We start from the raw sequence: 22,412 nt of genomic DNA on the forward strand, positions 1-22,412 counted from the left end.
GGTTGTATGTGCTTTAAAGTAAGGGCCCAGAATAATGGGAGTTATTATTAGCTTTCTTTTTGAGAGTCAGATGAAAAAATCAATACCAATCTCAGGTCCGTGCGTTTGGCTGGAAAAATTGTGAAAGCTAACTAATCAAAGAAATATTTAGTGCCCCCAACTCCACCTGAAACTACAACTTTGTGTTTTTACATTTCTTTTTTATGTGCGGACTAAACAAACGAGATACGAGACAATTTGTGAAATTCAGAAACAGTCATGAGACTGGTATCAATCTTCTTGTCGACGGTGCATGCGCATATTTCCCTAGATGTTTTATTGTAGGTTGTGGCCAATATCCGACATATTTAGAGCCTGGCTCTAACGGTGTCGACACATTAGCAGGAGTCGCTGAGCAGCAACGCTAACGAATCTCCCTCACACCTCAATCTTTTTTATTAGCAAAGATGAAAGTAAAAAGCATTGAGGTAATGCTAGCAAGCATTTTTAGCTCACACTGACCGTTGAACTGAGAAATATCCCCAGCAGCAGATTATTATTATACTATATACTATACTTTTATGAATGGGATACTTTGATAAGGGATTTGATAGACTTTGGATTCTCCAACTCTAAACATCTCTATACTCTCCAATAGAGAAAGAGCAAACAAAGAGTCTCGTTAAGGAGCTAGACACTGAAGCTTCTTTGTTGGGACACGAAGCAAAGGGTTTATGTAAAACGTCGACTTAATGCGAAGGAACATTTAGCACAAAAAAACCACCATATAGAGGCTACTAATGGTCTCTGTCGTTTGATCGCGGTAATAACACCAAACATACTGCACCATTAATGTGACAATGATGTATTGATGTTTGAGAATGTTGCAATTTCTCCCGCAGTTGTTTCTGTCCAATTTAACCTATTTGTCGGAGCACCAAGCTGGAGGCGAGGAGATGTACCGTCTCGAAGCACAGTGCTGTATAATAATTCCCAGCTCCACTGCGGTCAATAACGTTGCATTTACCCTGCAGCATTATTGAAAACCGCTCCGCAATCGGATTTGTCCACGTACCTTACATGAAACACATCGTCTCATAAATACATTTCTTGAGTTGTTTTTGTGTGTGTGTGTGTGTGTGTGTGTGTGTTTTGGAGCACCTCTGCGCAAAGCAAGACTTTAAAATGTAATCTGCAGTGGTTATTTTCCCATAAAACAATGCTGTCGCTGAGGTGATGATGCCCGAACTCACTGTAGGCCAAACCCATCCAATCCGATTTTCCTACGTAGCCTCAAGATTGTGATTTACTCAGATTCAGCCCACAGTGACAATATCTTATCTGAGTGCCGCCGAGATGGTTTTTCAAATGGCTGCACCTTGGTGAATCAGCCATTGAGGCCGCTAATTGCTAATTCTGTCAGTTTAATTAAAGTTCAAAACTACAGCAGCCTCTTTAAACCAACCAAGCATATCTCTGGGTGAAGTCCCTTATGTAAAAAAAAAAAATAGCCGTGGGCTGATTGGAGTTTTAACTCTATTTACTTCTGCTGACTTCCTTCAGCCTAACACTTAGATCAACCTGGCAGCGTATTCTGTCGATGTAGCTTGGTTTATTCTAACCATCCCAGGGTCGACATGTTGAGTTGGTGTGTGTGTGTGTGTGTGTGTGTGTGTGTGTGTGTGTGTGTGTGTGTGTGTGTGACAAGAATGACAAAGAATTCCAATGAAACGTCTACTTTTGACATTGAGGTCACAAACCAAATAAGACTAATACAGTTTCGACAACTGTCTCCAGATCTGCTTGCCAATACTCTGTTTAATTCAGCCCTGTAGGTATGTATATAACCAACTTGCCACTGACGCTCAATCAGTTCATAAGGTGAACACTTTTTTTTATCCATTCCCTCCTCTCTTAAAGTGTGCGTACTGTTGCAGCCTTTGAGGATTTCTTTTTGTGCCATTTCAAATTCTAGTGCAACTCTTTAAAGTCAGCACGGCTTTGATTTCTCATTTTTTTGGTGAATAAACAAAGTAAACCTCCAACCTAAAGCCCCCCGTGTAAGACACCCTCGCTTCTAGACAGGTGGATTCTATCTTCAACACGGCAGAACGGTATACTCATCTCTCTCTCTCTCTCTCGCTCTCTCTCTCTCTCTCTCTCTCTCTCTCTCTTTCTCTAATCTGATAGTATTTCTGATCCTGGGCCAGACAGAAACAACTGTTACCCCTAGCCACTTAGAATAACAAGCAGCTTCAGCAGGCCTGCAGGGCCAAAATCACGGCTCCCGGAGCATGAAACACGCTTGGCATGCGAGGGGATCGTGATTCTGACAGCCGAACATATTGGTCCCATACTGGCGGGCTACGGTTGAAGGATGCCAAAGAGGAGCCTCGGAGGATTTCGTACCTGGGCAAGCACCAAATAAAAACAACTACGGTACACTCTGACTTCACTTTAACTTCAGCTCAAAACTCGCGTTGGTTGCAGAGGAGGCTGGAATCCTTGGCATTTTCCTTGGCATTGTTCTTATGGTAACACTATTCATCCGTCAATTTCTTTCCAGAATTGCGGTTAGAGACTGCATGCAAATGTTCCTTCATTGTCTTTAATGTATTCAGTTTTGTGCTCCTGTATGATCCTATGGGGCGATAGCGTGCATTCAGTATGAAGACAAATTTGAAGGAGCCATCGTTCCCAATTTGATCACATTGATATTTCGGATTCCCTTAGACGATGTTGTCCCTCAAAGGCAGCTAAGAACCAATCTAGTTTTTCATACCAGCTGAAGCAATGCTACTGCGTCCCAAAGCATTTTCAGACAAATCTCTACACCCGAAGCCATTTGACAGTGCTGTATGTGCTTTAGCTAAGAACTTGTACTTAGGGAAACAATGTACCAAATATAATTTTTTATTTGGGGGAGAGATATCATCACTGGCAGGAGTCCTACTCCATTTTTTGTTCTTGGGCCTTGGGTTTTTTCTAGAGGATTCCCCAAACAACAAAAGTATTTGTACACCATATTGAGGCGGGATTGTTGGGAGAGACTCAATACTCAATTCAGTTTATATAAATCCCTGATAGGGAAAATTTAAAAAACTCTCACAAAATCAGACACTAGATTTGTGCATTGTTAGCAAACGATAAAGGCCTTGAGGAGCCATTATCTGTTGTTTTAATCTCTTTAACCAATCAAAGTCATCAAGGACTAGGGATAGGTATCGTTAGGATTTTATCAATACATGTACTCTCATCGATACTCTTATTGGTTCTTTTTTATTATATTTTGAGAGAAAAAGACAATTAATTAAGAAAACAATCAATATTGCTTTATTATTCTTGTATGTATACAAATAGTCTTTCTTGAGCAGCAATAAAAGAAGTTCCAAAATCTTTAAAATACATTCCCAGCTGAACAACTAGCAAAGCGATTAGCTTTATATATTAGACTATTCTTATTAACAAACTCTGTATAGCATCGCTAACTTTACCTGCAGAGGACGAGGATGGACGGCTGCTCGCCAAACATTAGAAAACTGAGCATTCCTTCAGATTTATGTTCTGCTTGTTTGCCAAATGTTGATGATAAATTGCTTGTATTACCTCCCTTACTTGTGAGGGTTGTATTGCATATGTGACAACGAGAGTTCTCAGCATCTACTTGAGTACAATGTAGCCACACTTTGGATCTTTTTGTTCTCTCTGCCATGATGTGTGTCTCACGCTGTACTCAGCCCCAGCACAGCTTCGCCGCTCGTGCAAAGACATAGAGAGACAAGGTTAGTGATGCTGCTATGTTCCGCGGAGATCTCACTCTGTAGCTTATAAAGTACCAATAGCAGAACCTTTAACTCTGGACCTTATCGATACTCTGGTATTTTACTAATTTGGAACTGGTTCCTGTTTAGAACCGAGTTTCGGTTGGCATTCCTGTCCAGGACACAGTGAAATGTTAGAGCGTCTTAATCTACTGTGTAGTTCTGAGTCAGATGGGAAATTCAAGACGGATTTGATCTAATTTAGGATTTGGTTTGACAAAAGTGGTAGAGAGCATGGTGCGTCTGGAGAATTACGCTGATTTGGAGCTGTAGAGGACTTCACCCATTGATCAATGTTGTTGGTTTAGACTGAGGAGCACAAGGGAGGAATGAAGACATTACACATCAACCAAGCGCTTTTTTACTAGGCTACAACTTACGAGCTAACACTAGCGCAAACGCAAAGTGCACTTAAGTGAAGATAGGCGGTGTTAGCTTAGCTTAGCACCCTGATACTTTGAAAAAAAAACAACGTATATTTGACAGCGAGCAAGATAACCAAACTTGTTTCACTGTGTCTTTAACTGTATTTACTGTGTGTTGGGCACAGGTGTCTTGCTTTGCTTTTTGTGCTTCCAAGTGTCAAATTCTTTGCAGATTTTCGCTAAATGTCAAAATGAACCAAACTATATTAAGAAAAATTGTTGTTTAGGTTTCTTTCCTTATTCATATTTTTTCTAGCTTGCCATTGGTCACAGAAAGGGGGCTTCAACCTCAGCTGCGTTTAGAGAGGGAAGCCAACGGGAAATGAAAAGTTCGCCAATTGGAGACCTCTCGCAGCGCTTGGGTCAAACTGATGAGTCACACTGTCTGTGAGTTATTACAGAAACATGAAGTGCAATAGTTCACCTTCTCTTCGCCTGTCCCCATCAAGCAAGCAAGCCAGTTATGTTAGATTTACATGATTATAAAAGGCATCCCACTGTAAAGCTGATGAATGAATGAGTTTAGCTGGTCTGGCCTCTTCATCACTTAGTTTTCAGGTTCATCAAGCGGAACGTTGTTTTGTCTCTCTTACACTCAAGAACTAGATAAACTACATGTACGGGGATGGGGAATAAAGACAGATGACATGAGGCTGCTGTCTGTTTAAGTATGTATGTGTTTTCAGTTCTCTTTGTACAGTGGTTGTGCATCTCTGTATGAATCGTGTATGTTTCCAACAGAGAGACTAATTAAAAGGCAGAGAATATGCATGAAACAGCACACGCAGTTTAAAGACGCATCATCAAAAAGACCTCGGGCCTCTGAACATGCAGTTAGAAATATTCTACCCCTGGTAGAGCAGAGGAAAAAGAAGTGGAAAGTCTACGGACTTGTGGAGGGAAAAAAAGAAATACACAGAGTTTATATCTATTCACACAAGTCCCATTTCTTTTAGGGTAGCTATATCGAAAACAACAGCAGCAGCAGAGGAGACAGTAGCATGAGAAGATGGAGGTCGCCTGCCAGGTGATCTGCGCGCCCTCTTAGAGACTCTTTGTTGATTTCTTCCTGGTTGGACGAGCCGCGAGGGGAGACCGAGGCCACCGGGTGGTCGTCGCGGTTGGAGCACATGTCGTACAGGTTTCCGGAGAACTGCATCTTCTTGGATTCCTGTCGGAGGGATTCCCAGACCGCCGCGGCTTCGTCCGGACAGCCGGCCATCGCCACGTTGGCGCAGTCATGGAACTCGTCCCATGACCTGAAGGAAAGAGACGAGAGGACAGATTCAGATGTGACTTGGGACACATGACAACAAATGAAGCCAAGACATGTAAGAGACCTAAAACCAAATGAGCAAAAAGGTTATAGGGAGTCAAAACAGCAGTACAGTCTACACATAATTAGGTGCCAAAATAATGGAAAGCTTGAATTAACAGGGCAAAGTTCCTGTGTATATGAAAAATGGATGTAGTGGATGGTGGGAGCCTGTCTCCAGTCATTAGACACGCCAACAGTGGTACGTGGAAGCTTTACTAATGGCACGCTAGCAAAAAGTGTGCATCACAGTTTTTGTACATTCCGCGATTAATTTCAACTCAGATATTCAAAAAGGATGGCAGCGTGCTTGTACAGTGCACATATATACAATTACAATCTCCTGATAATTTAAATTGCAGCTATGCATGTTGCCTATAAGGACAGGATCAAATTACATGCGTCCATGATCCCCAGAGGATGAATCTTTGTGACTTTGATGATCCCCTGACTTTTCTGTCAGTGCCCCCAGAAGGACAACGTTTGTAATACCTTTGATCCATCCTGTTAAATATCTCTACATCTACGTAACGGAATTGCACAACATTTTCATGGTTCCCAGAAGATGTCTTTGTTGATCCACTGATTTTTCTTTCAGTGCCATCATGAGGTTGATATTTTTGGTTTTGAGTGAAATGTCGCCATGACTTTGGTATAGACATTCATGTTCCCCTCAGGATGAATTGTAATAACTTTGGTGATTTCATAACTTCTCATCTATTGCATTCATCAGGTCAAACAAAAACAAGAGCACCATAGGGTTGTTAGTAAGCTCCGAACCACTAGCATGGCTGGAAACTCTTGCTCAAGCCCAACTGTTCAGACATTCCATGCCAGCTAGCAAATGTACGCACCAACCTTGTATGAGGAATGTGCCAAGTTTTTCACTTTGCCATGGATGTGTGCTATAAATACGATCAAACCACATCTAAAATTCACACCTTAAGCATGATGCAGCCGAGCCAATAATCTCCCGCAGACACATAATTATCCAGACCAGTGAATGCCCCATGATTTTACTAATAAAGATCTTAGCTCTGAAAAAAGCTGATGAAGATGCGGCGACAGTGAAGCATAAGCCCTTACACTGAGTACATCTAATTCAATCTATTTGTTTGTTCCTTTGACTTTTCTTTGCAGTTGCCAAGAGACCATCTGCTGATCTCCACTACTCTGAGAGCAAAGGTTGCAGTGCGAGTTAGACTGAAACGGGGGAAAAACGTCATTAGAACAGGTAATGGAAAAGCTGTCATGAACTGGATGTTTGTTGAACCACTGTTGTGTTATATCCAACCATTTGAAACACTTTCTCTGACCTGAGAAGAGTAATAAGGGGGGAAAAAACTGGAAAAAGAAAAGAGCAAAAAGGAGGAGGGAAAGATGATGAAGGAGAGACAGGAGGAAGTGATCTTACACAGCTCTTTTTGGATATAACTATTTTTTTCAGTTCACATCTAAAGCTGAGTCTATCTGACTGTAATTGGCTGCTAATTCCTCCCCTCATCACGAATGTGTTGGCTAAGTTGTCTCTGAGGAAAAACCGACTGAGTGTTAAGTAGAAGAAGAGAAAAGGAGGGCCGGTTGAGAAAGCAGAAACAGATGGCTCTGTTCAAAATGAGCCTGACATAAAACGCTTGAAGTACTTTACTATAAAAACCATAAAAGTCCATATAATTAATATGAACATGCTGCTTTTCCTCTTTCATAATAGAGGCGCTCTGTGTATGTCATCCAGACACCAGATACCAACACGTTCTCACTCCAAACCCGTCAAATACCGACGCTTGGTCAGTGAGCTACACTTCAAACTATGACGCTCTGGTACCGTTTTAGCGTCAGTTCTGGATGTGTCACGGACGGCAAGCTAGTTTCCACTCATTACATGAATAGTGTCTTTTCAAAATAAACTTCTGTGTTCACAGGAAACACAGTTTCCCCTTCTTACATAAATACAGTGTCTTTTCAAAGTAAAGTTCACAGGAAACATACAGTTTCAGCTTGTTACATGGATAGTATCTTTTCAAAATAAACTTCTGTGTTCATAGAAAAGATACAGTTTCCGGTCGTTACATGCATAGTGTCTTTTAAAAGTAAAGTTTTGTGTTCACAGGAAACATACAGTTTCAGCTTTTTACATGGATAGTATCTTTTCAAAATAAACTTCTGTGTTCGTACAGTTTCCGGTCGTTACATGCATAGTGTCTTTTCAAAGTAAAGTTCTGTGTTCACAGGAAACGTACAGTTTCCGGTCGCTACATGCATACAGTGTATTTTCAAAATAAACTTTTGTGTTCACAGGAAACATGCAGTTTCCCCTTGTTACATGAATACAGTGTATTTTCAAAGTAAACTCCTGTGTTAAAAAGAAATGTACAGTTTCCTCTCAATACATACCTACTGTCTCTTTTCTAAATAAACTTATAGCATAGGATCATTTAGTTTCCAGGTTTACTTTTACTTTTGAAAATATCATGGTTTGGGTTAAAATAAGGATTAAGTACGCTAGTTAAGTAAGTAAGTTACTTGGCTTCACACAGGACACAAACAGAACGGGTAAAAGTTTGTTTGTTTGACCCTCCTGTGCTTCAGAGCAAGAGCTGTAAGGGTTAAAGTCTAACTGTCTGAGGAAATGGGACAACACTTGTTAAATCTGGGCCTCATTAAATGCAAGGCTCATATTTTGGGTGACCGCTCACCCACCCTAAGCGAACTTTCTCGCTCTTTATACAATGTCAGTTGCTCTGGTCGTCTTAATAACCCGAGGGCCACTGACAAGCGTCAGCTTGCGAGTAAGAACGGCTTGACAATACATGCTCTATGCTATGACTGCCTTGTCTCGATTCTGAACCTAAAAAATAACAGCCTGACATAGTCTTCTTTGTTGTCTAACCTGCTGTCAGATAAGGAGGCAAATATCAAATCATTCTGAACTGAAGTCGGTTTAAGTGTTCACGGTTTAGCCTCATGGTAACTGCTCACTTGTCGAATGTTTTTGTCTTTCAAGGATATTTTGTGTGCAGTTTTTCACTGATTACCTTTTTACAGCACTGAAAGCAAAAAGTAGGCAAGACGAGTACTGATGCCTTCGCTGCCTCTGTCTGTCACATATGCCGCGTTCACACGATGTCAAAAGAATGGGAAAAAACAACACAATTGCATAGGTAAGCTAATCACATCCTGGACCTCTTTCAACTAATATCAAACTCCTCATCAAAGTTCAGGTTTGAAGGCTCCTAATTTGTAAGACTTTTCCTTTAACCATGCACGCTTTATGTCTTTTCATAACACAGCAAAAGGCAGCTTTGCACAGCGATTGTTCTTAAGAAAAGTAGACAAGCGTGTGATACGTCATACCAAAAGGTAAGTTACACAAGGGAAACGAAGACCTAATGTATCGTTGGCGAGTCCGGCTGCCTCTGAATGGAGCAGTTAATCAGTTTTGATTCATCACTAGAGCTGGAGAGGGATTGATCGCCACGATCTAATTCAGACAAATAGGATTAATCACGGTGGGATTGTTGCAGTCCTGTGTTTTGTTTTGACACCCTGAAGGCTTCATTACTAATCTTGCAAAGTGTAGCTGTGATTCTCACCTAAACTGAACTCCTGGATCACGACTCTCACAGCCCCAAACATTAAAAAAATCCTTTAAATAAGTAAGAAGCAACAACTTGTCTTCTTTGTACAGCGTGCCATTTTGAGGGCATTTGCTCCTGATTTTAAGTACAGAAATGTAAACACACACACACACACACTTACTTTCTATATCCATCTGACAGATCCCCGCACACACATTCACTCTTTGCTATCACATACTGTTCATAAATATTATTTCTCTAGACCCACTTATTCAATGTATTTTGTGACTGTGTCGACACAACAAGGGAAATACTCTTGAACACACGCATGCAGCTTTATAAAATTATCAGGCACCACCACCACCACTGCAGGCCGGGCTTCCCTTGATGACTCTGCATGTGTGTGTGTGTGTGTGTGTGTGTGTGTGTTTGGCCTGTGTCCAGGGCTTAAACACCTCAGCGGTCCACCTCCGACTGCTGGAGGAGGACTCTGCTTACCTGCTGTGGGAGGAGCAGCTGATGGAGAGGAGGCAGCATCTGGCTGTTGTCTGAGTGTGTGTGTTTATGTCTGTGTGAGAGTGTAAAAGGATGTGAGGATAAAACAAAAAAAAGAAAAAAGAAAAAGAGAGAGCGTCATGTGCAGTGGTGCAGGGTTTTTGGTGTGTGTGTGTGTGTGTGTGTGTGTGTGTGGCGGGGGGGGGGGTATCTGCTCAAGTCACAGGTGGTGCAGAGACAGCAAAAACACAAGGAGGACACTGACAGACAACCAGCTGCTTTCACAATAATAAAAGCTCTTGAGAGTACGTCTGCTCTGCTGCTAACATGCTGCTGCTGACATCCGAAAACCTCCAAACCCCAGTCCTGAACTTCGTTTTTCTTTACTTGAAAATGAATGTACACAGCAATTTGGTCATCGGGGTGTTGACCAAGTTTTATGGCTTGATGTTATGGAAAACATTTATTGACATTCACACACACACACACACACACACACACACACACACACACCCACACATTTATATATATATATAAAAGCCAAGTTGTGTCAGGAAATTGGAGAAGGCAATGAAGCGAAAGTATGTAGACCAGAGAAGAGGGAAGCGCAGCAGAGCAGCACAAGATATGTTAGGGAACGCAAGGAAGAAAAGGGAGCTGAGAGTAAGTTCAGCTTCAGTGAAGCAGTCTGCAATACTGTGGATGAGAGTGCGTCTGAAAAGAACAAAATAGAGCAGAGTTTTTTGAACTTTGGGGTCAGGGCTCCACTTGGAGTCACATGATATGTAAATGCAGAATGACTTGACATCTTTACGATTAAATAGATATTTGTTAAAAGTGGTCTTGACACTGCTGTTACTGTGAGCTGTTTACTTTGTTAAACTATTCTTTTACATTTTTGGTGGAAAAAAGGGTGGACATATTTTGCCAATATAACACAATGATCAATGACTGCATTACAATTTGGGCCTCCAGCATCATTTATGCCAGATCCTGTGGTGCGTATGGCCTTGTATAACCATGTTTGTTCTGAAGTGGTTTAAAGAAAAATGGAACATATTCGATTAACCCTTGGGCCTTACTTTTTGGGGGATTGAAAACATAAGATCCTATTCGATGTCGATGCAATTTGACGTGTTTGGATTGTAATTTTGACAAGTTTGTACGCATTGATAATGTCATTCTCATCGTATGTCACTATCAACAGTACCCACTTTCCTCACACCTATGCCAACCAGTTTAACCACTTTGGCCCAGAGGTGAGAAAAAAAACATATCATTATTATATTATCCGATCATTACTCTTATTACAGTGAAGACTTTCAGAGGACTGCATTTTAAATAATGTACCAAGGTTTCAGTCATCTTTTATAAGACAGCTTGAGACGTGGATGTAAAAGCAATTCTGTCTGAAACATCACTTATGTGGGTATTTTTTTTTCAGAAATCTCATAAAGCCTTGTGACTATTTTGTCCAAGGTTAAAAATGTATTTTTTTTAAAATACCGCGGCCTGCATGAATTGAAAAGCAGCAAAGAAATGAAAAGAATGTAGCTATTCTTGAAGAAGAGTTTGACAAGCTTTTATATTAAAATCCTCACGCTTCAGCTGCAGTGGCCTTCATCAGGGTTACCGTGTTGACGTGCTTCAAGAAGGCTTCTTTCACCTTATTGAGGAAAAAAGTTCTATTTTCCGCCAACACAAGACTTGATCTATATTTTGCAGTTGTGATATCTCGGCAGCAGGTTCAAGCAGCAAATGACTATTTCTGTTAAACAACCTATTTCATGTTTTTAAGGACCAATAGTATTATATGTGACATCCTTTTTTGTATAAATAAGAAAGGAAGAATTGAAATTCTTCATGCTTAATATAATTTGTAAATCTATAACCAGAAAGAGATGCGCAACTTGGGAATATTATTCCGTCTTTGTGTGGCAGCAGTTTAAATCGTAACCGCTACATGCTAAATGAGCTGTATGGAGCTGAAAGGGACTTTAAAGTGAGACATGCATAGGAATGGAGACGCTGCAATGAGATGCAATGAAAGCATTAATGGCCTTATCTAAATCTGTGGAGGATAAAAATTTGAAAGCAAATAGAGAGGCTGCAGTGGAAGGAGGCTGAGTGAAAGGAAACTAAACCTTGGAAGAGAGAGCTTTTTGAGAACACATTTTTTATATGTTGTTGTAGCTTAAGAATTCATACGTTAATTATGACAATTTCAGACAAATGTTTAACAGGATAAAAAGAGGACATTTTGGACGGACATGGAGATGTAAATTGCAACATGACTCATTGGCGGAGGCATACAACCACGACACAGTACTTCTAATTCATTTATTTGTTCACTTAAAGAGGTCCAATGTCGAGCATGTTTGCGGATCTATTAGCAGAAATAGAATATAATGGTTTTGATTACTGCATAACCTTTGAGTGCAAAACCGTAGTGCAGCCACCGTCTGACTTGCGGTGCTCCTGAAGTAGTGTCACTATGGTATGGATGGCCTCCTTGCGAGGCGAGCGGCGTTACCATGGCTTTGCACTCGGTGGCTCACGATACCGCAGTTTTGGAAAGGGAGGAGTTAGTGGAGGGGTATTCAGTTGGTAGGAAAGCACAACCCCAGCGTAAGATGCCACTACACATTGTCCCTTTAACTATTTAGTTATACTATCAATAATTTTCACTTCCCAAATAGTGTTTCAAAGTTTTCTCCACACTGTCAGGAATACAGTTCTGGGGGGGAAATACTAAAACTTTGATGTATTATGCATTATTATTTTAAAACATATTTAGTCTTTAAAAGAAAATTACTCGCATTCATTTATAATATAGGCTTCCAACAATATGGCAGATTTAAATTCTATTCTAGTGAGTTCACAACCTGGCAACCCAATATATATTAATACATATTAGCGGCTTAATGCTATTATTCAAAGTGATTTTAACATGAATAAACGTATTACTGATAACCCTTTAGAACTTTTCCTTCATAAAGCGGTACCTATTTTTCATCTGAACCTCCCCTGCTCCTTTCAAAGCTGCAGCAGAAAGGTTACTGTTTAATTCTATTGTGCCTAACTCTGTATCTTTAGCCCCAAATATTTCCTTTTCACCTAACCTCCTCTGGATCCACGGTGAATGATTGCAACTGCAAAAAGCCCATTGTGAATATGAGGAATAAAAGCAGCGCCGCACTCCTGGGAGAGCTCTGACAATGGAGCAGCCTTGGCCTAGATGCAAATCATAGCCTCTTATTCAGACTACACTGTAGCATGCATGTGTGTGTGCGTGCACGTGCGTATGTGTGCACGTGCTTGCCGATCTTCAGAGGGGAGCGCCATGCTACCTCCTCATTAGATGGCTCTGATAAAAGCGCTAAAACCATGTTCCTGGGTGGAGAGAGGGAAAAGGCTAAAAAACTGAGTGTAGGGATGGAGAGAGGTGAGAGAAGACAAGAGAGAGGGAGGGAACGAGAGAGTGAACAAAGAGGAGGAGGAAAGAGAGAGGGACGAATAGAGGGATGAGAGAGAGAGAAAGAGAGAGAGAGAGAGAGAGAGAGAGAGAGAGAGAGAGAGAGAGAGAGAGAGGAAAATACGAGAACGAGAAAGTGAGGCGAGGACACAGAGAGTGTAGATTGGGGAGAAGAGTGTATGCGGACATGAGGATTGTGTGTGAGGGCTCTTATGTCCCTGCATTAGGCAACACTCACACTAAGGTGGCTGGGTTGCAGGATTAGTAGTTTAATTGGTACCTCAAGGAATAGAGGACATTCAACAACAGTGGAGTGGTACCACGGGTGGGCTGCAGGGCCATGGTGACACACACACACACACACACACACACACACACACACACACACACACACACTTACACAAGATGTTATTCTACTTGTGAGAAAACTCTCTCGAACCATTCCCTTCTCCTCATTTAGGGTTGTCACGGTGTGAGATATTCGTGGTATAACCGCCTCAGAAAATATCACTGAATGCTGTGTTACACTATTATTATTATTATTATTATTATTATTATTAAATGTTATTTTCGTTTTTATTATTACTAGAATTAGTTACAGGGACCCTTAAATTACTATTATATTATAAAAAATGAACCGAATTATAAACCTGATAAAAGAAACAGCAGGTCACTATAACATGCTATTTAACTTGAGCATGTTAGTTTACATGTTGGCAGCACTATAGAATGTTAAATTAACTACTAAATGAAAAATATCACTAGCTGTGACTTTAAAATAAAGTCAATAATAATTATCAAATTCTTAAGGTGTGCGACATTACCGCACAAACAAATTTTGTGTTTTTTTAATAATAATAAAATAAAATAAATAATAATAATTATTTTAATTAATAAGTATCAATTATTAATACTTAATAATTGACGTATTAAGACGTCAATCTTAATACGACGTCGGTATACAACCCGACACTCATTTTGATCAACAGTTGAAATTTCACCAAAAGCCAAAAATGTCCGTCTCATGGTGGCGTTGGAGGAAGAGGAACACCAGAGTCATGAGGATCCATCCTCTGTGTAGGAGGGACATCTTTACAACACTTCCAGTCCATCAGTGGTGGAAGAAGAATCCAGATGTTTAAGTATTAACACCACAGTAAAAATACTCAGTTGCAAGTAAAAGTCCTGCATTCAAAATCTGATTTCAGTACAAAAATATTGTCATTAAAATATACTTAAAATACAGTACCATGAGTAAAAGTGCTCATCATGCAGAATGACCCATTTCAGAAAAATGTGCAAATGATAAAGTTGAATCTAATTCTAATAACTTGATATTCTGCTGGGTAGCTTGTGAACTTCACAAAGGGATCAATAAAGTCTAATCTTAACCTATAATAATACATCAACGTGTATTTATCGATTATACTAATAATCTGATCCTGCAAAATAACTAAAGTTATCAAATAAATGTAGTGGAGAACAAAGGGTAATAGTTACCTCTGAATTGAAGCAGAGTAGAAGTATAAAGTAGTAGAAAATGGAAATACTACAAATAAGTGACAGTACGTCAAAATTGTACTTAAGAACATGCCTCCGAACTTCAGTGAATGTACCTAGCTACTTCCCACCACTGGAATCCCTCCAGTTGTTGTTGCGATATTTCACTGTGAAAACTTTGACCTACGGTGCATCCATAGGGGACCATGAGCGTCTGTACAAAAATACACAGCAATCCACCCAACATATTTCAGTCTGGACCAAAGTGGTGAACCAACTGACCGACACTACCGTCCCAAGAGCCACGCTGTCAGGCAGCAAGGTTGAAATAGGAGGGAAGCAACTAGGGGACGAGAGTCCAGAGAGTTTAGTAGAGCCTGAGTCAAGAAAAGATAAGATGCTTTATTGTTACTGCGTGTGAAACACAATGAAATCTGGTTTTGGCAGCAAATATCAAAGATACTGCGAGGAGAGGCTCGCGCATGCACACATCCTCACGGGAGGATATATTCAGGATAACTCCATTAGGTTTTCCACAAGGACTGTGACGTCACACTTTGTAGATCTCAATGAAAATGCGTCTTGAACAAAAAAAGGGAAATCCTCCGTGGATTCCCTGAGGTCTCACACGGCGAGCTCAGCCTGTGAACTACTTAATGTCTGTGAGCCGTCTTATATGGAGCATGAACGCTGCCGATGCCTGATGGCGCACTTCAGTTTGCGCAAGCTTCATTCATAATGCAGCGAGAAAAAGAGTGCTGGTCACAATTCCATTTATATTGCGTTAAATGACTACTTAACCTGTCAGCTCTTGCAGCGTGGAAACTTTATTTGAATGTAATAACTACTTTGACCTCTTTGGTTGACCTCTGCTGTGTTTACAGTCTGCTGTGAGGATTCTGTGTACTTCAGGAGTTCAATATAATTTTGGAACCGTGCTAATTTAACTCAACAGAAACACAGCTCTCAGATCAGCAGACCTAATCTGAGTCCCTTCGCACATTAATGGCTCCCATCATTGGTCGAGAGGATACAACTCCTCTGGAAGATGGATGACAGAGGTATGTATAAATAGAGATGTGAGCGGAGATGAGTGAGAGAGAGAGGGAGGTATGATGGATTGATACAGGATATAGAGAAATGGAGTGGTGGGAGAATGAAGAAGTGGGGGTAAAAGAGAGAAGGGAAGTGAGAGATGCTCTGCATCTTTTATCAGCGTCATCAGGCCTCCAGCCCAAACAATGACAGGCTAAAAAGAGAGCTGCAGAGTGGAGATATGCTGGGAAGAGGAGAGGAGGCAGAGTTGTTCGGGTGTAAGTGTTCAAAGTGAAAAATCAAACAGATGTTTTCTGAGAAATCAATTCATCATTGGTGTTTTTTGTTTTTTTTGTCTTATTTGATCAAAAATGTAAATACCAAAGAAATGACCAGACATTTCTATTTGATCAATTTCTTTCTTCAGTGACTAATATGATGGTTCAATAGCTCATCTCTTTAAAGGAAAAGTTCTTCATTTTTGGGGATATGTTTATCCGCTTTCTAGCTGAGAGTTACTGTAGATGAGAGGACTGATCTCACTTTCATGTCTGTGTTAAAGTTACTGTGAGGAACTTTTAACTGCTTATGAAACAGTCTCAGTATAATACTGATGCCTCTATATGACCTACATAAGTAAATGAGAGCATCAGAGAGATGATTGGCTGTTCCTATATAGTTATTCTTTGTGCTTGTCATCGGTGTCACCGGGTCGGATTCAGTGCGAAATCAAATTAAATCATACAGGTTCACTCAGAAACCCCTTCAGCTCAGACTCCAGTGGGGCCTCCGGCAGCAACCAGCCCACCACGGACAGACCCAGATCCGGCTTCGCCGCTGCCTTCGGGAAGCTCCGGCGGGAGGCGGAGAGCTCTGCCCCAGACAGCAGCGGCTCCTCCTCCGACTAGGAGCAGAGCTTCGCCTCACTACTACTTCTCAGCCAGTCCACACTGGGGGCTAACACCAACACCGTGTTGCAGGAGACCTGGGCCGTATTGCTGGGCCGTATCTGGGCCCGCTGGCGGGATGGGAGACACAGGAGTACCAGACCAAGGACTGAGCAGGTCAGACTGTCAGACCCTGCCGCAGTAAAAAGAATGTTTTTCTCAAAGAAAACCATTTTAGTCCACAGGGACCGCCAAAGGCAACACAAAATCAAAGTTGCTCATAGAAGCTTGAACTTAAACTTTACTCCAATTATCATATACACATAGATACATGCAATGTGTTCTCTGCATTTCACCCATCTTAAAACATTTTTAGGAGCAGTAAGCTGCTGTGAAGCGCCCAGGGGGGGGTCATTTAATTATAAAGCTACTGACAGCAGCAGCATTTACCTTTAAATTCCAACGATCACACGGGCCTAGCCGTGATTTGAGCACTGCCAACGTTACTTTGTGACTCCTTATGACAGCTAACACCTGGAGGAACTCTTCCTTTGTACAATGCAGGACAAAACATAGTAGTGAGTGTACAGGAGCTGCAGACGAGTCAGCAGGTGTTGAAGACAACATGAACAAACAGAGAGGACTAGTGCAAATCAGTGCTGTTGTTTAAAGCCAGCTAGCTTGTACTATATGAGTAGAATACTAACTCAACACCTCGATGGGACTGACCGAATGTTGACAGGCATCATAAATTGTTTACGACACATAACCAACAATGTGTAGCAGGTGGGATCTTGAATGCTCTTTGTTTGCTATGCAGAGCTGTGACATGCTCCAGTCTATAGAGCGCCACGGATGTTGACAGCGCGTCCTAGCAACACTGGCTCTCAAATGTCACCGCTGTCGTGGGAAACACCCACCAGGACGCCTGAACCCCAGTCGCTGTTTCCACTTTTGAGAAATGGAAAAATATGAGCAACAGCTACCGCATCATAACAGTTTATCTTCTCTTACACTACAATGGCAGAGGTTGAAATCACTCAGAAAGGTGCCGTCTGCCGCATTTTTCTTAACATCGGTGTCAATTAAATGTCGTACCTTTGTGTAAAATAAATGATAAACCGAACAAGATAAAAGCGTGCTTTCTCCTTCAACTTCAACTGACACCTGGCAGAGTTGTGGCAATCTAGCAGTCAAGCTGCATAACTTGCAGTAATCACTGTTTGTGTATGTGAAAGACTCAATATCCCTTTCATATAATCCCAGTCAGGAAAATCATTTTTCATTTTATCAGGGAGTTCATCACAATCCTGTGATGTGTGCTTGTGAAAGCCACATCACGAGGGGAATTCTTAATGGCAAACGGAAATTTAGTTTGCAGCAATGGAGGGAGAAATGAAAGAAATATCACAGTGTTGATGGTTGGTTCTTGGTGCACCAGAATCTTCAGAACATCATGCTGTTGATGACACAGAACTTAGAACAGGACAAATATCCCTTATGCTGTATATGTATTATACCGTTTATATTGTCCGCTGTACAGAGTTCTCCATCCTTTACACCAGCCTCACGGAGCCGTCGACATGACCGGAGACTGTTCGTCTGCGTTACAAATGGTGCTCATGGATTGGCAATATTGAATCACTGGAGTACCTCCTTAAAGCTACTATGAGGAACTTTCATTTTGTGTCGATTTTGGCGGCCCCTGTGGAGAAAAGCAGTAGTGTTTCCGAAAACCAGAGTCCCTTGCAGAATGGTCTAACAGTCCTCCCCCCACAGTCCTGGTTCTAGTTCTCCCCTCCCTCCAGAGGGCCACAGCTTGGGCCTCCAGCAGCGTGGAGTCGCTGTTGGCTCCAAGTGGGGACCAGCGGAGCAGCAAGGAGCCAACAATGAGCTTTCCTCCTCCTGCCAGAGGTGCAACTTTGGTCGGAGGCGGCACTGTGTCCGGATCTGGGTCTGTCTGCAGAGGGCTGGTCATTGCCGGAGACACCGCTGGAGTATGAGCTAATGATCTCAGCCGTGGTCTTATTTATAATAAGTAATAACACTGAGGAGGATCATTTATAGCATGTGTAAAAGTACATTGCACACAGGTTATATACACCACTAGCCCATTCTAAAGCTCTTGATTCTCCGTTACAAACAGCCATGAAACTTTCATGCAACGTTTCAAACTTACTCATGTGTCTATGGTAATGTCATCATTTATTAATGTTCACACACAGTTATCTTAGGAAATATTATTCTTATAACTGCATGGGAACAGGTCATGGGTAAATCCAGTGAGGGATTAAAGGGACAAGGCTTCGATCTGTGGGATTCTACAGATGTACGTGCCCTATTGATATCAGATAGCACACTGACTTTGAGGAATTGCAAAATGCTTGTCTAAACTTTTCTTTCCAAAAGTCTTGCATACTCAGTTCTAGCTCACAGAATGTGTACTGCCTTCCCCCAGCGAGCGGCTGTTGTTGTTTTCTAAACCCTCTACCCTAATGTCACTAAATACACCAACCTTATCTGCCCTGCGGGGTTTAAAAATGCATATTCATATACCGAAACTCTGCAGGCTTCCTATTTAACTTGACTTGGTGATTTGTGATATGAGTAAATAAATCCTCTAACCACTTTTTTCAGCTGAAAACCATTGTATGTGGGTATGGGGTGACCGTGGCTAAGTGGAGAGCAGGGCTGCCCTTCAATCAGTGGGTCGGAGGTTCGATCCCCGGCTCCTGCCTCTACTAGTCTCATGTCAATGTGTCCTTGAGCAAGACACTTAACCCCAAAATGTCTCCCGTAGCTGTGTCTAGGGTGTGTAGATAGATACTCAATTGTAAGTTGCTTTGGATAAAAGCGTCTGCTAAATGACTGTACTGTATTTAGTATTGTTGTTGATGGATCTTGACATTTTAGTGCAAAGTATTTTAAGTCTACATATTGTGAAACCCGGCTATTACAATTTAATTTTGTAGTTGGCTGATCTGGAGCCAGGTGACCATTAGCGCTAGCGATTGGCGAAAGCTAATTGAAAGGGCTACGGCTATCGTGAGCATTTAAAAACAGTAAAGTCTGGCTACATGTTAGTGTAACGTAGACCAAGCCCAGCAGTTCATGCGGTGCTTTTTCATGTTCTGTAACTGTAGCATGACATCATGGTGGAATTAAAGAAAAGAAAAGTCTTTTGATGTGATCGTAAAGCTACACTGGTTACCGAAAATGAGCGGACAATAGACGTGTCGTAGCCCCCCTCTCAGTCCATGTACTTTTTTCCCTACACGCATTTGTTATTTTATTTATTTCCAACGTTGAGGCATTCCAGCCAAAACTCAAGTTTGTCAAGTGATTACACTAACCTGCAGATGGAGTGTATCTCGTGCGTGTCCTCGTCTTTGCGGGCGCTGTCGGCGAGACTGTCTCCCAGCGCCATCAGACACTGAGCGAAACCCTTATAGATGGAGTGACACCTTCTGGCCGACGACGCGGCAACAGGGCACGGGCTGAGCACTGGAGAACACACACAAGACACAGAGACAAGATTAATTCAAGTTGAACTCGCTGTGTAACATGAACTGGGAAATCAATCCGAGCAGAAATACCAATGCAGCAGTTGACAATAAATAATATTTCTGCTACTCTTTGTTAATGGCTGAGGCTGTTGGACCAGAGTCGGACGAGACAAGTGTGCATGTAAAAAGAGGGAAAAAAGAGCGTCCGTCCAGTGAGCGACTCTGCTGTCTGCGCAGCCTTTTGTTTCAATGATGGACTGAGAGGTTGAGTATATATCATCCATCATACACGAGGAGCTACAGACAGCTGTGTGTCCTTTCCCCCTCTCGCTCATTCGGCGTTTGAAGTCCGCTGCTGATCGATGGCTCACATCAAAGACCAGAGCTGTCGAGGCTCGTTGACCAGGAAATGGAGATGCAACAGAGGAGAAATGCATTTATTCATCCTCACTGATCCAATTCTGTTCGGAGCAACAACACACAACAATCATGTTTGCATGCAGCCGTGACCTATCCACCTTGACACAGCTCACGTTTTTTTTTGTTTTTTTTCAGCTGTTGAAGCCAAAAGCAACACAGATGAGAGCCGTGAGGTCGAATCACAACGTGTCCGAAAAAAATCGATGAGACGAAAGAAGTGAAAACATTCTGAGTAGATCAATTTATCCATTGCTGATAAAGGAATATTAATTACTGCAGCTTTGACTTTTAAAATGCAAATGCAGCACCTCTAAACTCTAAACTGCAGATCATCTTGTAGAAAAAGGAACCAACCAGGAGCCACAACAACATAGCTGTCAGGTGTCAACCTCCTCAGGTAGTCAGCATGGATTGTCAAGACAGTTGCTGACAGAGAACAAGCACGAAAAAGAAGAAGTAGCACTGCTTACTGTCAGTTATAAGTAGGTACAAAGATCAGGGTAGGAACTGGAGGACAGAATTTCATATCCGAAATGCATTTCAGGGGCAGGTGTCAGGAAGTAATCGAAGGTTACATACACGTACGCTGTTATGTGTATTGTTTCTTCAGAATGTTGGCGATGATAGTTTCTGATTTGAGGTCAACTGTCCTGACGGAATGTAAACTATATCCACAAAAAGTCTACATGCAGTTATTTTGCAGAGGGTGAAAACCAAAAGATGAGTATAATTAGAGGCCCATTCAGGAAACCTAAACTAAAAAAAACACACACACACACACACACACACACACCCCCGAGAACCCAGTCTCACAAGTCGTTTACTCTGTACATAGCTATTTACAGCATCTCACCAAAGCCCAAAGCTGTTTGTTGAGTCAGACTTGAGGAGGAGAAATCTCATCCAGAGAGATACGTATCTGGTTGATGTATTTTAAAATAATTATCAGCAATCATTCAATCGTTTTGCCGTTGTACCATCGTTTATAGGGGATTGAAAAGACAGGGAAGTAAGCTTCGTTGTACACACTGCAGAGAAACAGAGCTCTTCTGGGACGTGGGCACCGCTGTTTGATTAGGCTGATCCTTTCATGTCTTTTAAGCAGCAGCAGCAGCAAATGAATGTGAATCAGATGCCTGAGAAGACTTTGAGTAGCGGATAAGTGTCATGGAAACAGAAGATGCAATTAATCACCATCAAAGGCTTTTCCATCTTCCCATCTTTTCAATTTTCCGATCTTCCTAGTTCCAGACCTTTCAGTCGCCAACCACAACTCCAGATTTCTCATTGATTCAAATAGGTCTGGCGTTGACTTAAACTTGATGCCAGAGACCTCACATTATGTCCCATGTGTGATTAAGTTTGGGCAATAAAAGCACTTTGGTTGAGGTTAGGGAAAGGTGTTTGTGTCTCATGCTACCAATAATGTAGACTAATCTACATTTAACAAATAGGATAGCTACAATCCTTAATCCTTAACATTATCATACAATTGAACCCTGTGTTCCATGCTATTTATGGTCAGCATTTGATCAGCAATAGCCATTCAATGTATTTTCATTCAGCAATTACCTCTTTGTTATTTGTTTTTTTTAATTATTTTACCTTTATTTAACCAAATACATCAATTGAGAACCACTTTTCATTTACAACGACGACCTTGACAAAAAGGCAGCAACAGGAGGCAAGTCATTACAAACGAATAAAACATAGAAACATCTAAATAAATCTCATACAGAAGTAGTTAGTAGTGGCGAGGTCCGCCATTCTAGCGTTGGATTCAGATTGCCAAAGTAGGCACGAAGGATTTGCAAGAAAACGATGCTTCCTTGTAATCCCTCATTGATCTCATTGATATTAGCCTCAGTGTGAACTGTTTAATCACTTACAACCGTATCAGAGCTGTGTTAAAAGGTGGAGTCAGCGATTCTGTAAAAGGATTATTGATATTTGAACTCGACCTGCAAACAAATACC

General features: G+C 41.5%; 1 protein-coding gene across 1 annotated transcript; it reads right to left on the reverse strand.

Annotated features, from left to right (window-relative positions):
- Positions 1 to 3,326: 3,326 nt before the first annotated feature.
- Positions 3,327 to 22,203, reverse strand: nrn1la (neuritin 1-like a). Its single transcript, XM_068731939.1, has 4 exons — positions 22,173 to 22,203; positions 20,791 to 20,862; positions 19,864 to 20,014; positions 3,327 to 5,484 (listed from the first exon to the last, which is right to left on the reverse strand). The coding sequence occupies exons 1-4, from the start codon at positions 22,201 to 22,203 to the stop codon at positions 5,187 to 5,189; spliced, it is 552 nt and encodes a 183-aa protein (XP_068588040.1). The 3' UTR covers positions 3,327 to 5,186.
- Positions 22,204 to 22,412: the final 209 nt, after the last annotated feature.

This window comes from Cebidichthys violaceus, unplaced genomic scaffold (genome assembly GCF_023349555.1).
Source record: "Cebidichthys violaceus isolate CVI_PGR_0920_01 unplaced genomic scaffold, fCebVio1.0.p SCAF_55, whole genome shotgun sequence".
In the NCBI taxonomy this organism is placed as follows: domain Eukaryota; kingdom Metazoa; phylum Chordata; class Actinopteri; order Perciformes; family Stichaeidae; genus Cebidichthys; species Cebidichthys violaceus.

Bases quoted from the DNA above. Each gene is read 5' to 3' on its own strand.
- nrn1la (XM_068731939.1), bottom strand. From the start codon at position 22,203: ATGGCGGACCTCGCCACTACTAACTACTTCT. The intron at 20,863-22,172 runs GTATGAGATTTA...GTTCTCTGTCAG, and splicing joins CGCCACTACTAACTACTTCT to CAACTGTCTTGACAATCCAT. The intron at 5,485-19,863 runs GTTAGTGTAATC...TCTTTCCTTCAG, and splicing joins GAGATACACTCCATCTGCAG to GTCATGGGACGAGTTCCATG.